Source organism: Corticium candelabrum, chromosome 1 (assembly GCF_963422355.1).
Source record: "Corticium candelabrum chromosome 1, ooCorCand1.1, whole genome shotgun sequence".
NCBI classification, from domain to species: domain Eukaryota; kingdom Metazoa; phylum Porifera; class Homoscleromorpha; order Homosclerophorida; family Plakinidae; genus Corticium; species Corticium candelabrum.
In genome coordinates, this window is record NC_085085.1 from 3,980,045 (window position 1) to 3,992,318 (window position 12,274).

General features: G+C 42.5%; 3 protein-coding genes across 5 annotated transcripts; 2 read left to right on the forward strand and 1 right to left on the reverse strand.

Moving 5' to 3' along the window:
• Positions 1–39: 39 nt before the first annotated feature.
• LOC134179255 (uncharacterized) lies at positions 40–932 on the reverse strand. Its single transcript, XM_062646151.1, has 3 exons — positions 831–932; positions 295–782; positions 40–250 (listed from the first exon to the last, which is right to left on the reverse strand). Exons 1-3 carry the CDS (start codon positions 930–932, stop codon positions 40–42), a joined length of 801 nt encoding a protein of 266 aa, XP_062502135.1.
• A 348-nt stretch (positions 933–1,280) lies between these two features.
• LOC134187406 (collagen triple helix repeat-containing protein 1-like) lies at positions 1,281–2,767 on the forward strand. 3 transcript variants are annotated; one of them, XM_062655540.1, is made up of 4 exons: positions 1,281–1,679; positions 1,743–1,983; positions 2,029–2,156; positions 2,224–2,767. In XM_062655540.1, the coding sequence occupies exons 1-4, from the start codon at positions 1,590–1,592 to the stop codon at positions 2,581–2,583; spliced, it is 819 nt and encodes a 272-aa protein (XP_062511524.1). In that variant the 5' UTR covers positions 1,281–1,589; the 3' UTR covers positions 2,584–2,767. The 3 variants fall into 3 exon arrangements, with proteins under 3 accessions (XP_062511524.1, XP_062511516.1, XP_062511510.1); XM_062655532.1 differs by having other exon boundaries at positions 2,020–2,156; positions 2,224–2,766; XM_062655526.1 differs by having other exon boundaries at positions 1,285–1,679; positions 1,743–2,156; positions 2,224–2,761.
• A 4,132-nt stretch (positions 2,768–6,899) lies between these two features.
• LOC134189088 (collagen triple helix repeat-containing protein 1-like) lies at positions 6,900–10,723 on the forward strand. The gene is made up of 5 exons (XM_062657322.1): positions 6,900–6,952; positions 7,015–7,130; positions 9,624–9,691; positions 9,757–10,140; positions 10,208–10,723. Exons 2-5 carry the CDS (start codon positions 7,061–7,063, stop codon positions 10,565–10,567), a joined length of 882 nt encoding a protein of 293 aa, XP_062513306.1. The 5' UTR covers positions 6,900–6,952; positions 7,015–7,060; the 3' UTR covers positions 10,568–10,723.
• The last annotated feature ends 1,551 nt before the right edge of the window (positions 10,724–12,274 follow it).

The following is a 12,274-nucleotide window of genomic DNA, read 5'->3' on the forward strand; positions in this document are numbered from 1 at the left end:
CATATGTCCCTGCTCGTTGCACAGGAAACATCGAAGTCCTCATCCACCGCTTGTGTGATGAACGTCTTGCGTCACTGACAATTCACTTGATCCTGATTGCCTGTTATCACTTCTCACACTCACACCTGCAGTACTTAGCGCCTTTTCCATCTCGTTCAATCTCTCTTTCAGATCCTCCATGACACTTGTTACTCTATCTGCACAAGCTGCGCTAACACTAACAAACTTGTGACCACTGCACTGCCGCTGTCTATCATTCAACAACATCAATTCACGAGTTCTAGCAATTGTAACTTGGAATGTTGCTTGCGGGTGTAAATCCAGCTGATACCTGGCGTGCGGGGCAGACCTTCAACAAAGCGATCAATCAGCTGTTGTTCTCTCAGATCTTCCGCCAGCCCAGGCATAGCACGATCCAGTAGATCTTCTAGTTCTCTCGCATACACTTCAAGCGCTTCCCCATCACGTAACGATCGCTCTGAGAACTGCCTTCTCGCTAAGCGACGTCGTTCTCCTGTTCCAGGCAGAAAAGTTTCTTTCAACGCCGTAGCTAGCACATCGTTCGACGCCTTCTGTTCTGCCGTCAGTCGACGGTACACGGCATATGCCCTTCCTTTCAAGTACGTTGGGAGAATCTTCACTTTGGCATCTGCATTCCAGCTATTAGCAGCCGCACACAAAGCAAAGCGCTCCAGCCATAACTCAACGTCTCCGTCTGCAAACTTCTCTGGAACTGCCAGAATTCGTAATCTCTGCCCAGGCACCAATGCTGCTTGACCTGGCTGATCACACGTACACAAATGCACTCACACGTTACAACGTGACAACACTAAACGAGGACTGATCCACGAAGCGATCTGTCCAAATTCTGTTCCGATATCTTGCTCGATATCCCGCTCCTCGTCACCAAATGCAACAACGTTACGTGTCATCGTTGCTACTGAGAGGATCCAACTCGACTGTAGAACGCGAGCTACAACCGGACGACCGTCTACACCAGACACTTGACTAACAAGGCAATCTATTCTTTCAATGTCTCTACTAAATACAATACTAATCTAATTAGCAACTCTAACTGTCAAACAATCTACTACATGTAGTTATGATGATGGCTGTCAGCTGACAGACTGCATGAGTTGCCCCAATGGGCTGTCTATCACATAGTGATCGAATTACGTACAGTATCAGTTAATTATTTCATTTGCTCGTTTGATTTTGATAATAAGAGGTCACAGAAGTCTAAAATGGTGCTTCCTAAGCTAATAATTTTTGCACACTTTATCATATTGCCAGTGGTGGGTGACAATGTGAGAGATCAATGCAATAGAGTGTTGTCACAAAAGTGATGTCTCATCTATGGCAATGACAACATGCTCGAGCATCACAGAAGTGGAAAAGAGGAGGAGATGGATATGAAAACTTATTGAAACAATCTTTTGTAGATGGATTTTGGAAACATCAGATTAGGTGGAAATGTTCTGTTTCAGACTAGACTGTACCCACCCCGGATGTGAGGGTGTGTGAGGAGGAGTATATAAGAGCAAGCTCACCAGCTCACTTCATCAGTATCGAGGATATCGGTCATCATCATGTTTTCATTTTCTGTGACAGTTCTGGTGCTCATTCAAGTCATTGCTACTTCTGGTGGTCAAAGTGTGTCGGATGAGAGAAATCAGCAGGTCAGGATGGTTTATCAAGTATTAATTAAAATATATTATTATGATTTTGTGTTTACTGAGTAGATGTGTGTGTCTGTTGGTGTTCCTGGAGTACCTGGATCACCTGGAGTGAATGGATCACCCGGACGAGATGGAATGAAAGGAGAGAAGGGGATGAATGGAGAGAAAGGATTAGTGGGAGATGATGGTCGACAAGGAATAAAAGGAGAAGAAGGAATGAAAGGAGAGAAAGGGCTAAATGGGGAGAGAGGATTAGTTGGAGATGTCGGTGGTAAAGGTAATGCTGGGAAGATAGGCCCACAAGGTCCACAAGGCCCACAAGGTCCACAAGGCCCACAAGGTCCACAAGGCCCACAAGGTCTACAAGGGATAAAAGGAGAAACAGGAAGGAAAGGAGAGAAAGGAGAAGCTGTGACACTCAACTGGAAACAGTGTGTGTGGAATAGACGGGATGGTAAGGACAGCGGTCTGATTCAGGTTATTCCAACTCGATTTGTGATTACAATTATCAACATGTAACTTGTTTGTGCTTTCTTTTCAACAGAACTGTAATTTTAGCAAACATGACAACAATTCAGCTCTACATGTTGGATATGCAGGAAATCTCAGGGTTCTATGCTCCAGTGGTGCTTGCTGTTCTCGATGGTATTTTACATTCAACGGTAACGAGTGCAGTGGACCTATGACTATTGAGGGAGCTGTGCATGGTAATCCAGCTAATGATAATCCTCACCGTCACAGACAGATTGAGGGATACTGTGAGAACATTCCAGCAGGTCAAGTCACAATTGGATTCAACATTGGAAACTGTAACAAATGGAGATCGACAATATATGATGGCTATACAGGAGATCTATCGGTATCTCGCATTATGATTGCAGAAGTTCCTCCATCACAAAAGTGACTGAACTAGAGAGGAATTAGAACTTGTGTTCAGTAGAGTTTGCAGTACGGACAATACAAGTTGCTGAAGTAGAAAGCTGGATGGTGCATGTGCATGTCTCTTTTTGCCATATGTGAGTGTATGTATGATTTATTCAACATGTAGCTGCAACTATCAATCGATATCGTCCGTCAAAACTACAGAACAAACGATTCCCCAGAGATAGAGACCATCCAAGCTTCCTCTCGAAGTGTGTGTGTGTGTGTGTGTGTGTGTGTGTGTGTGTGTGTGCGTGCGTGTGTGTGTGTGTGTGTGTGTGTGTGTGTGTGTGTGTGTGTGTGTGTGTGTGTGTGTGTGTGTGTGTGTGTGTGTGTGTGTGTGTGTGTGTGTGTGTGTGTGTGTGTATCTACAATGGTTGAACCTACTCAATCCGACACTCAACCTTACTGCCTGTTTTATAAGTCTAATGCATGTTTCCGATTTCATCAAACTTTACGAAAGGCAGGGCAAAGATGGAAGACCGTATTACCTCACATAAAAGTGGGGCTTAGCAGAGAGTTTGATCCAAGACATCCTGCAGTGCAACTACAAGGGAATGCCCACAAGGTAGCCTCAAAACTCCAGACATTCTCATCCTGCCAGCTCCGAGCACAAGCAGCTAATCTACTACTGTAGTGTGCGACTGCTGTATCAGACTCCTGGAAAGACGTAGGAGACGACAATGGAAGACCTCCACAGTACATACAATCAATCAGTCATCAAGTCTATGTATCAAGTCTACATTAAAAACATTTGAGTTATGTGTAGTAGTTCGTCTTAGATCAGAGAATCTCATGCATGGGCAATGACGTTGCAGTTCCCTCGCCCACAAGGGCAAGACCTCATACCTCAAGACATAATGGCAGTCCTACTCAACCTCATGCTACTGTAAATCAATATGTTGTTTGTAACCACAAATGTTCGTAATCTGCCACAAACTCTATTTCGTAAGAAAAAATGTTCATAAAATTCTATCATTCGTTTTAAACGTGCGTGGAAGTGACGAGGCTCAATCAACATTCGGGTAGGTCTACACACGTACACCTACATCATTCTCAATATGTCTCTGATTTCTTGGCTTGCAAAAGTCAATTTGCTGACAGCAAGTGCATGCAGGATACTACCCTGAGCCGAGAAAGCCGTTTCTGCCCCCAACCCAAACAATGGAGACAATCATTCAGATATAGCGTTACATGTACATCTGAATGGATTGATATTTGGGCTACAAAATGTGCATGGATATTAGGACTACACAAAGACAGCAAATTCAAGTAATCTGCCAACAATATGTATTCACCATGTAATATCGCACATACAACCGGTAAAGTCGAGAAACAGCAGTCAACAGCACTATATATATATATATATATATATATATATATATATATATATATATATATATATATATACAGTACAAACCGACATGAGTATTGCATTAAGAACAAACAGTACAATACATCTGTAGTGATGAAAGGTATACCAGTTAAACCAGTTTTAGTACCATCTGCATTAAAGGATTAAAGCGATTATGCGAGGATCGGCATCCGTCGCCATGCTGCTATCATCACACATATTGTCAAACAATCACATGCAGACAGAAACAAAACACGAGTGTGAAATAAGATTAAAAAATTCAAGAAATACAAACAACCAACTCTGGTGACCCTACCTGATTCTAATTTCTGCAACAAGAAACTGAAATTAAATCTGTTTCCTGTTAGGAACGTTTCCAAATAGAAAATGTTTCTTTCAATGCCAACAGCATTAGGATGGCCACCAAACCTCCTTTCTAATCCAGATGTAATCTGAAATGCTGCCCCCACACACTGATTGAAAGGATCCACACACGTGTCTGCAAACTACTGTAAACTGTCATGGCAAAAAGGTTCCATTGACTTACTCTGCCTATCAACCACCTTCTATCAATAAATGCACACTGTAAGTGTAAATCTGATGTCCAGGTAGGTAAAACATGTGCTAATAGAAGACAACAAAGTGTCATTGTCACTCAGGCAAGCAGAAGCAAATCAGAATTAAGAATTTCTAAATAGTAACACTTTGGCGTCAAACATCTTCAATGCAATAACACCAACCAACCACTCCAAAAGAACATTGATTTGAAGATCAGTGCAGCCCCTACTGTAGACGATGTGCAATTCATACCTGAAGTTTAACGTTCAAACTAGGGTGTGCATGGATGACTACCAATGGCCCATAACGTCTAATGAATCTGAACATTATTTCAAGCTCAGAGAGTAAGCAGACGTGTCATCGAACGACAGTAAGAAGACACAACACAAATAGAAACAAACACACACACACACACACACACACACACACACGCACACACACACACACACACACACGCATGCACACACACACACACATGCACACACACACACGCACACACACACACACACACACACACACACACACACACACACACACACACACACACACACTTGACTTGACTTGACTACAGCTGACAATATATGGCCACTCTGCCCCTATATGGGGAAAGCTGAAAGACGAGGTAGTTACTGTCTGCAGTTATGCCTCTGTTTGTCCTTGAGCCACCAGAAATGTCTTCCAAATGTGCAAGAGAGAGGGTAAGTTTACTGCTGTCTATTTCTGAACAGCATTTGCCCCATGACTGTTATGCCGTTGGAATCTTGGCTTGGATTTGAAGCACCATCCACATTGACTACAATGGCGGCAAAAGCATGTTCTAACAGGTTCAGGTATTCGACTTGAGGTACAATCAGTGGAGGCAAGTGATGAATACCAGATGGATGATAGAGTCGATAATGATGACATAGTCAAAGAGGAAGAAGAAGAAGACACACTTAAACATTTATGTACTGCCAGTCCACCCCTACTTCTCAGCCACAGGTGACACTTCGCACACTGCAATGCGCCTGGTTGTTGACACAGAGGCATTTGGCATTCCACAATAGAATTGTGCCGTTTCATACCTTAATAACTCCGAAAGGAGCGACACCACACACACACACACACACACACACACACACACACACACACACACACACACACACACACACACACACACACAAATGGACAAATATTAAGCCCTCCACGTCACTTGACATCAACCTTAGATCAGTTGCAAAATAGCTCTCCTGCCTCTAGAGACAGAGGATCCATGCTCTACATCCAGGCTTAGGGCCAGCACTACAATCCACCTAGAGCTTGGCCGAAGTCACCCAGGGGCACTGACAATGGTGCAGCTCTCAGACTAGACACCAAGGCCCAGAAGTACATGTATAAGTTTGCATGCTGCATGATGTTACTGCCAACCCAGTGGTCATGTCCACTCCAGTCAAAGACCAGGTATTCATTTATACTCCTGAGTCAAGAGAAGCAATTGTGTGTAAGTATCTTGCTTATGAAAATTATGTTATCGTTCGATCGCCATCACTGTGACTTGAACCTGCAACCCAGCAAGGTTCTGGATGTTTTCATCAATGTACTCTCTAACTGATTGAGCTACAGGATCACACACACACACACACACACACACACACACACACACACACACACACACACACACACACACACACACACACACACACCACCACCACCACCACCACCACCACCACCACCACCACAACAACAACAACAACAACAATCGCCATTCACTTGTTTAATAGCCCAATAAAATAAAGGAGAATATTTTGGTGATCATTATTCAAATCATTCTGTCTGTCCGTCTGTTGGTCAGTCTGCATGCATCTCTCTCAGTCTGTCTTGTCTGTCTATCTGTTTGTTCATCTATCTAAATCCGATTACTTCAATCTGTCTGCATATCTGTCTGTCAAACACATGTGATTCTCACGATCAGTCCCAACAAGCATGTATGTGCACTACCACACAACCAACACGTCTACCTTATATTGCACTATAGCTGCATACCACAAAATCAATCATGCAATATTATTCAAGAGAAATAATAATAAATTTTATTGACTAAACGGCAGTAGACGTAGACTACTGTAGATTATCTTATAAAGGTGTTATTTAGTTTCCAGTAGCCGTATATTCTTACTGTCGTATATATACCGTTGTGATGCAGATACTGATCACGTGACCTCTTCTGCTCGTTCGCAGAGTGGCTTGCGAGATGGTAAGGTGTTAGATGTTAGCACCGTCGTGGAGACTCTCATTGTTGTGCCCACATCCAAAATCTCCAACGCCACAAGACAACAAGCGACAACTAGAGATTGGACGTTTTCACAAGACACTATAGTCACGTATATCATTAATTTTACTGCGCATGCGCAACTTTCCAGCGCGCGATGTCTTTTGGCCTCTTCCAGAAGTGTCAGAAGAGGTAAAGAAATGCATGCCATGTTTATGCTCTTTTTGTTTTTCAAACGACGTGTTATTCTGTAGTTATGATGATGGGACTGTCAGCTGACAGACTGCATGAGTTGCCCCAATGGGCTGTCACTGTGAACAACCAAACAGAATTGGAGGTAGAAGGTGTGACCGTGAGAAATGGATCAAAAGTAAGTCAAAACATAGCAAAGAGCGCCAATTCTGTTTAGTCCGTTCAGGTCCCCACAGACCACACTGTATACAGAGTCACTTCAGACTGTTCAGTCCTACTGTCTTTGTCAATGGCTGGTCTGCTATCAACAGTTGGGAAGCACACAGCTTCTGAACCTTGTTGAACAGAGTCTGTTAGCCAGACGTTGCCCCAAATGCCATCCAACACCCAGTATGAGCCTCATAAGAAGATCGGACATCACTGATGGATGGACCTGGCGTTGCAGTTCTATCAGAGGATGCCGAACTAAAGTCAGTATTAGAAAGGACAGCTTTTTCAGTCAGTCAAAGCTCAGACTGACTATCTGGGAATGCAGTACCACAACAGCAGTAGATACATACAATCTTATAAAGGACATATGCACTGGAAAACTGTTAGCATCGCCAATTCTTCTTGGTGGTCCTGGAATAGTTGTTCAAATTGACGAAAGTCTGATGAGACACAACAGGAAGGTATAGCTACAAGATGAATAGATAAATACTTATTTGTTACTAACCATCCTTCCATTGTAGTACAACAGAGGAAGAGGGCCTCTTGACCACGTCTGGGTCTTTGGGATACTAGACAATTTGTTGTCTTCTGGATAAGGGTAGATGCAGGTCGTCGACAAGCTCAACACTGCAACGTTACTGCCGATATACAACAGCACACCCGACCAGGAACAATAATTCATTCCAATCAGTGGGCTGCTGCGGCTAGACTTCCTACTGTTGCTTGTCACAGAACAGTCAATCACAGCAGGCACTTCGTTGATCCGCAAACGGGGGCTCACACACAGGCAGTAGAAAGCCACCGGAATTCAGTTAAATCCAAGCTCAAGAGCATGAGAGGCACAACAGATGATATGCTCCCTGGCATCTTGATGAATACATGTGGCAGGAAAGATTCAAACACGGAGCGAACGGCCAGATAAACGTACAAATGGCGTACATACTTTCAATGTATGGGTTTGCAAGTGCGCCCAACATTTTCTTCTTATTATATTTTATTAAATTTTATTTCAAAGTTTAGGAAACGACAACAATCACATTTGGAGTGTCTGCATGATGATTATGATCTTACAGTATACCTTGACTTACCAATGCAAATTCTAACATCTACAATCTCATTTACTTGTTGCAATAAAATAATAAAAATGTAACTTAATAACTCAATTGTGACAAATTGATATCAAATTCTTGTGTGAACGAGCACAGATGGAGATGGTCTTACTCAAGCTGCTTGGTTTGCTGTTGAACACAAGCAAGCAACTGGCTTTGTGAGAAGAGACCCTCTGTCTATCAGTGGAAACATTTCATTTGTAAAAGTTACCTACAAACAATACGTTGAACCACAAGAAGAAAGATTGATGAAATAGAGAAATTGTTACATAAACAGACAGACAGACGAACAGAGGACAAAAACAGACAGACAGACAAATGCACAGACAAACAGACAGACAAACTGACATACATACAGGCAGACAGACAAACATGCAGACGAACTGACAAACAAACAGACAGACAGACAGACAAGAGACAGACAACAAATAACTGACGGCAAACAGACAGACAAATGAGGTCTGTCAATATCAGTAGGATCTGACTGTCCTGTTCTATCCTCATCATACACGTCATAATAAAGTCTCAACAAACCTTGTTTGCTGCATCTGTGAGGAACATACTCAACTCTTAAATATAATATTCACATGATAGATGACAAACATGGATTATTAAATCCTCACAAACCACATCTGACGTCATACTTTGCTTCTTTCCTTCGATATCATTTGTTATTGTCACAAGAAAACCCCTTATTAGAATGCTTTGGAGTCTTGGCCATTAAATATGGCGATAAAATTAGTACGCATGCGCTTAATGTCTTTGGTTTGATATGGCCGAGCAATCCTCCATCTGATCCGGCAGCGAATAAACAAGTGATCCTTTTACTAGACGAATTGAATAGTTGCTACAATCACTAGTGTAGCATATTTTACAGTGCAACTGGCGGCTGTTGCTCTATTTGTCTTAAGAGTTGAAGGAGTTTCATTGAATCGTCATGAACATTTATGTTTTACTGGTGAGACGTGAGCTGCAGTGAGTTAGTAAATTTGGTACATGCATGTTAGCATAGTTGCAGTAGGCGGTAGTGTGTGAGAAGTGTGACAGTCTCATGCAAATAGAGTGAGTGCTCTTTGGACAATGATGTCTCATCTATGACAACAGCGCGTGAGCTCTTACACAGGAAGTTTGACAGGGGAGGGGCTTGGAATGGCAAATTGGTTTAAGACCATGTTTGGTAGACAACATTTGGAAACATTAGATTACGTGGAAATGTTCTATTTCAGACTAGAACGCAACTCCCCCTTGGATGTGAGGGTGTGTGAGGAGGAGTATATAAGGGCAAGCTCACCAGCTCACTTCATCAGTATCGAGGATATCGGTCATAATCATGTTTTCATTTTCTGTGACAGTTCTGGTGCTCATTCAAGTCATTGCTACTTCTGGTGGTCAAAGTGTGTCGGATGAGAGAAATCAGCAGGTCAGGATGGTTTATCAAGTATTAATTAAAATATATTATTATGATTTTTTGTGTTTATTGAGTAGACGTGTGTGTCTGCTGGTGTTCCTGGAGTACCTGGATCACCTGGAGTAAATGGATCACCCGGACGAGATGGAATCAAAGGAGAGAAAGGATTAGTGGGAGATGATGGCCGACAAGGAATAAAAGGAGAAGGAAGGAAAGGAGAGAAAGGGATAAAGGGGGAGAGAGGATTGGTTGGAGGTGTCGGTGGTAAAGGTAATGCTGGGAAGATAGGCCCACAAGGTCCAAAAGGTTCACAAGGCCAGGATGGTCTACAAGGCCCACAAGGTCTACAAGGGGTAAAAGGAGAAACAGGAAGGAAAGGAGAGAAAGGAGAAGCTGTGACACTCAACTGGAAACAGTGTGTGTGGTATAGAGGGGATAGGAAGGACAGCGGTCTGATTCAGGTTATTCCAACTCAATTTGTGATTACAATTATCAACGTGTAACTTGTTTCTGCTTTCTTTTCAACAGAACTGTAATTTTAGGAAACATGACAACAATTCAGCTCTACATGTTGCATATGCAGGAAATGTCAGGGTTCACTGCTCCAGTGGTGAGTGCTGTTCTCGATGGTATTTTACATTCAACGGTAACGAGTGCAGTGGACCTATGACTATTGAGGGAGCTGTGTATGGTCGTCCAGCTAATGAAAATCCTCACCGTCACAGACATATTGAGGGATACTGTGAGAACATTCCAGCAGGTCAAGTCACAATTGGATTCAACATTGGAAACTGTAGCAGATGGAAATCGACAATATATAACGGCCATACAGGAGGTTTTACAGTGTCTCGCATTATGATTGCAGAAGTTCCTCCATCACAAAAGTGACTGAATTAGAGAGGAATTAGAACTTATGTTCAGTAGAGTTTGCAGTACGTACAGTACAAGATTGCTGAAGTAGAAAGCTTGATGGTGCATGTGCATGTCTCTCTTTGCTGTATGTGAGTGTATGTATGATTAATTCAACATGTAGCTGCAACTAACAATCGATATTGTCTCCCAAAACTACAGAACAAACGATTGCCCAGAGATAGAGACCATTCAAGTTTACTTTCGAAGTGTGTGTGTGAGTGCATGTGTGTGTGTGTATGTGTATGTGTGTGTGTGTGTGGTGTGTATGCATGTGTGTGTGTGTGTGTGTGTGTGTGTGTGTGTGTGTGTGTGTGTGTGTGTGTGTGTGTGTGTGTGTGTGTGTGTGTGTGTGTGTGTGTGTGTGTGTGTGTGTGTGTGTGTGTGTGTGTGTGTGTGTGTGTGTGTGTGTGTGTGTGTGTGTGTCTACAACGGTTGTTGAGCCTACTCAATCTGACATTTAACCTTACTGAGTGTTTCATAGTTCAGTGATAGTCCCACAATATTTTTCCAGCTGGCTAACAATGGCTGACATGATACTTGCTAAACATATAACCATGCAAACATAAACTTCTATCAAAATTAGGTCGAGACTGGTAACTGGTGCCGAATCAGCCGGTATCTAGGGCAATCACCGTAAGTCTAATCCTTGTGTCCAAACTTTACAAAGGAGGAGACAAGAAGAAAAGACAGAGCAAAGAGAAAGAATGTCGTATTGCCACACATAGAAGTGAGGCTTACCAGAGAGTTTGACCCCCGACATCCTGCATTGCAACTATAAGGGCATGCCAACGAGGTAGCCTCAAAACTCCAGACATTCTCACCATGCCAGCTCCGAGCATCAGTGCGACTGCTGTATCACACTCCTGGAAAGATGTAGGAAGACTACAGTAGAAGACCTTCACAGTAAGTCAGAGTTCTAGCAAGAAAATTTATGACAGCCGGTAACCTATTGTCAATACTGACCACACCTACTGCAGCCTATCATCTAATAACAACAATACATTTCAATGCGTACCATTTCCCATTGATTAATATATATTTCCAGACCGAAACAATCATAGCCCTCCATGGTAATAAGCCTAGAATGAATAAATGAGATCATACACCTGCCACACTTTGGAGGAAAGCTGAAGAAATTAGCGATAAGGCATCTGTGTATCAAAGTTTCCTGTGACCACTAATGATCTTTACACTGTTATTTCATTTTAATTTTAAAAAAGGTGTTAAACATTAGGTCATTGTCAGTAGTCTCTGTACTCTGGATGTTTACACTGATGTATACCTGAATACAATTAACGATAAAGATTTAAGAGCACTCCTTCTGTTGACCAGGTCAATGCGAAAGGAGAGCGTCCCAAGGCGCAACATTCAGTAGTTTTGTGCTAAAAGCGGTGCATGCTACACTCTACTTTGTCTACAGTCTTCTTTGGAAACAAATACTTAGACCGATCACTTTGCTGTACACAATCATAATTGAGCTATAGAGGCAGCATTGCCGGCTCTCTGACCAGAACTTTCATAGTTTAAGCTCTCTAGCCGGCTCTGGCTAGAAGTCTGGTAAGTTGTGAGGTGTTTTAGAATAATCCGATCATCAATTGCTAGATAGAGTGCCATATACATGTAGAATGAAGAAAACAGTGATAAGGTCAAACCAAAAAATTGTCAACATTCCCTCAATATACA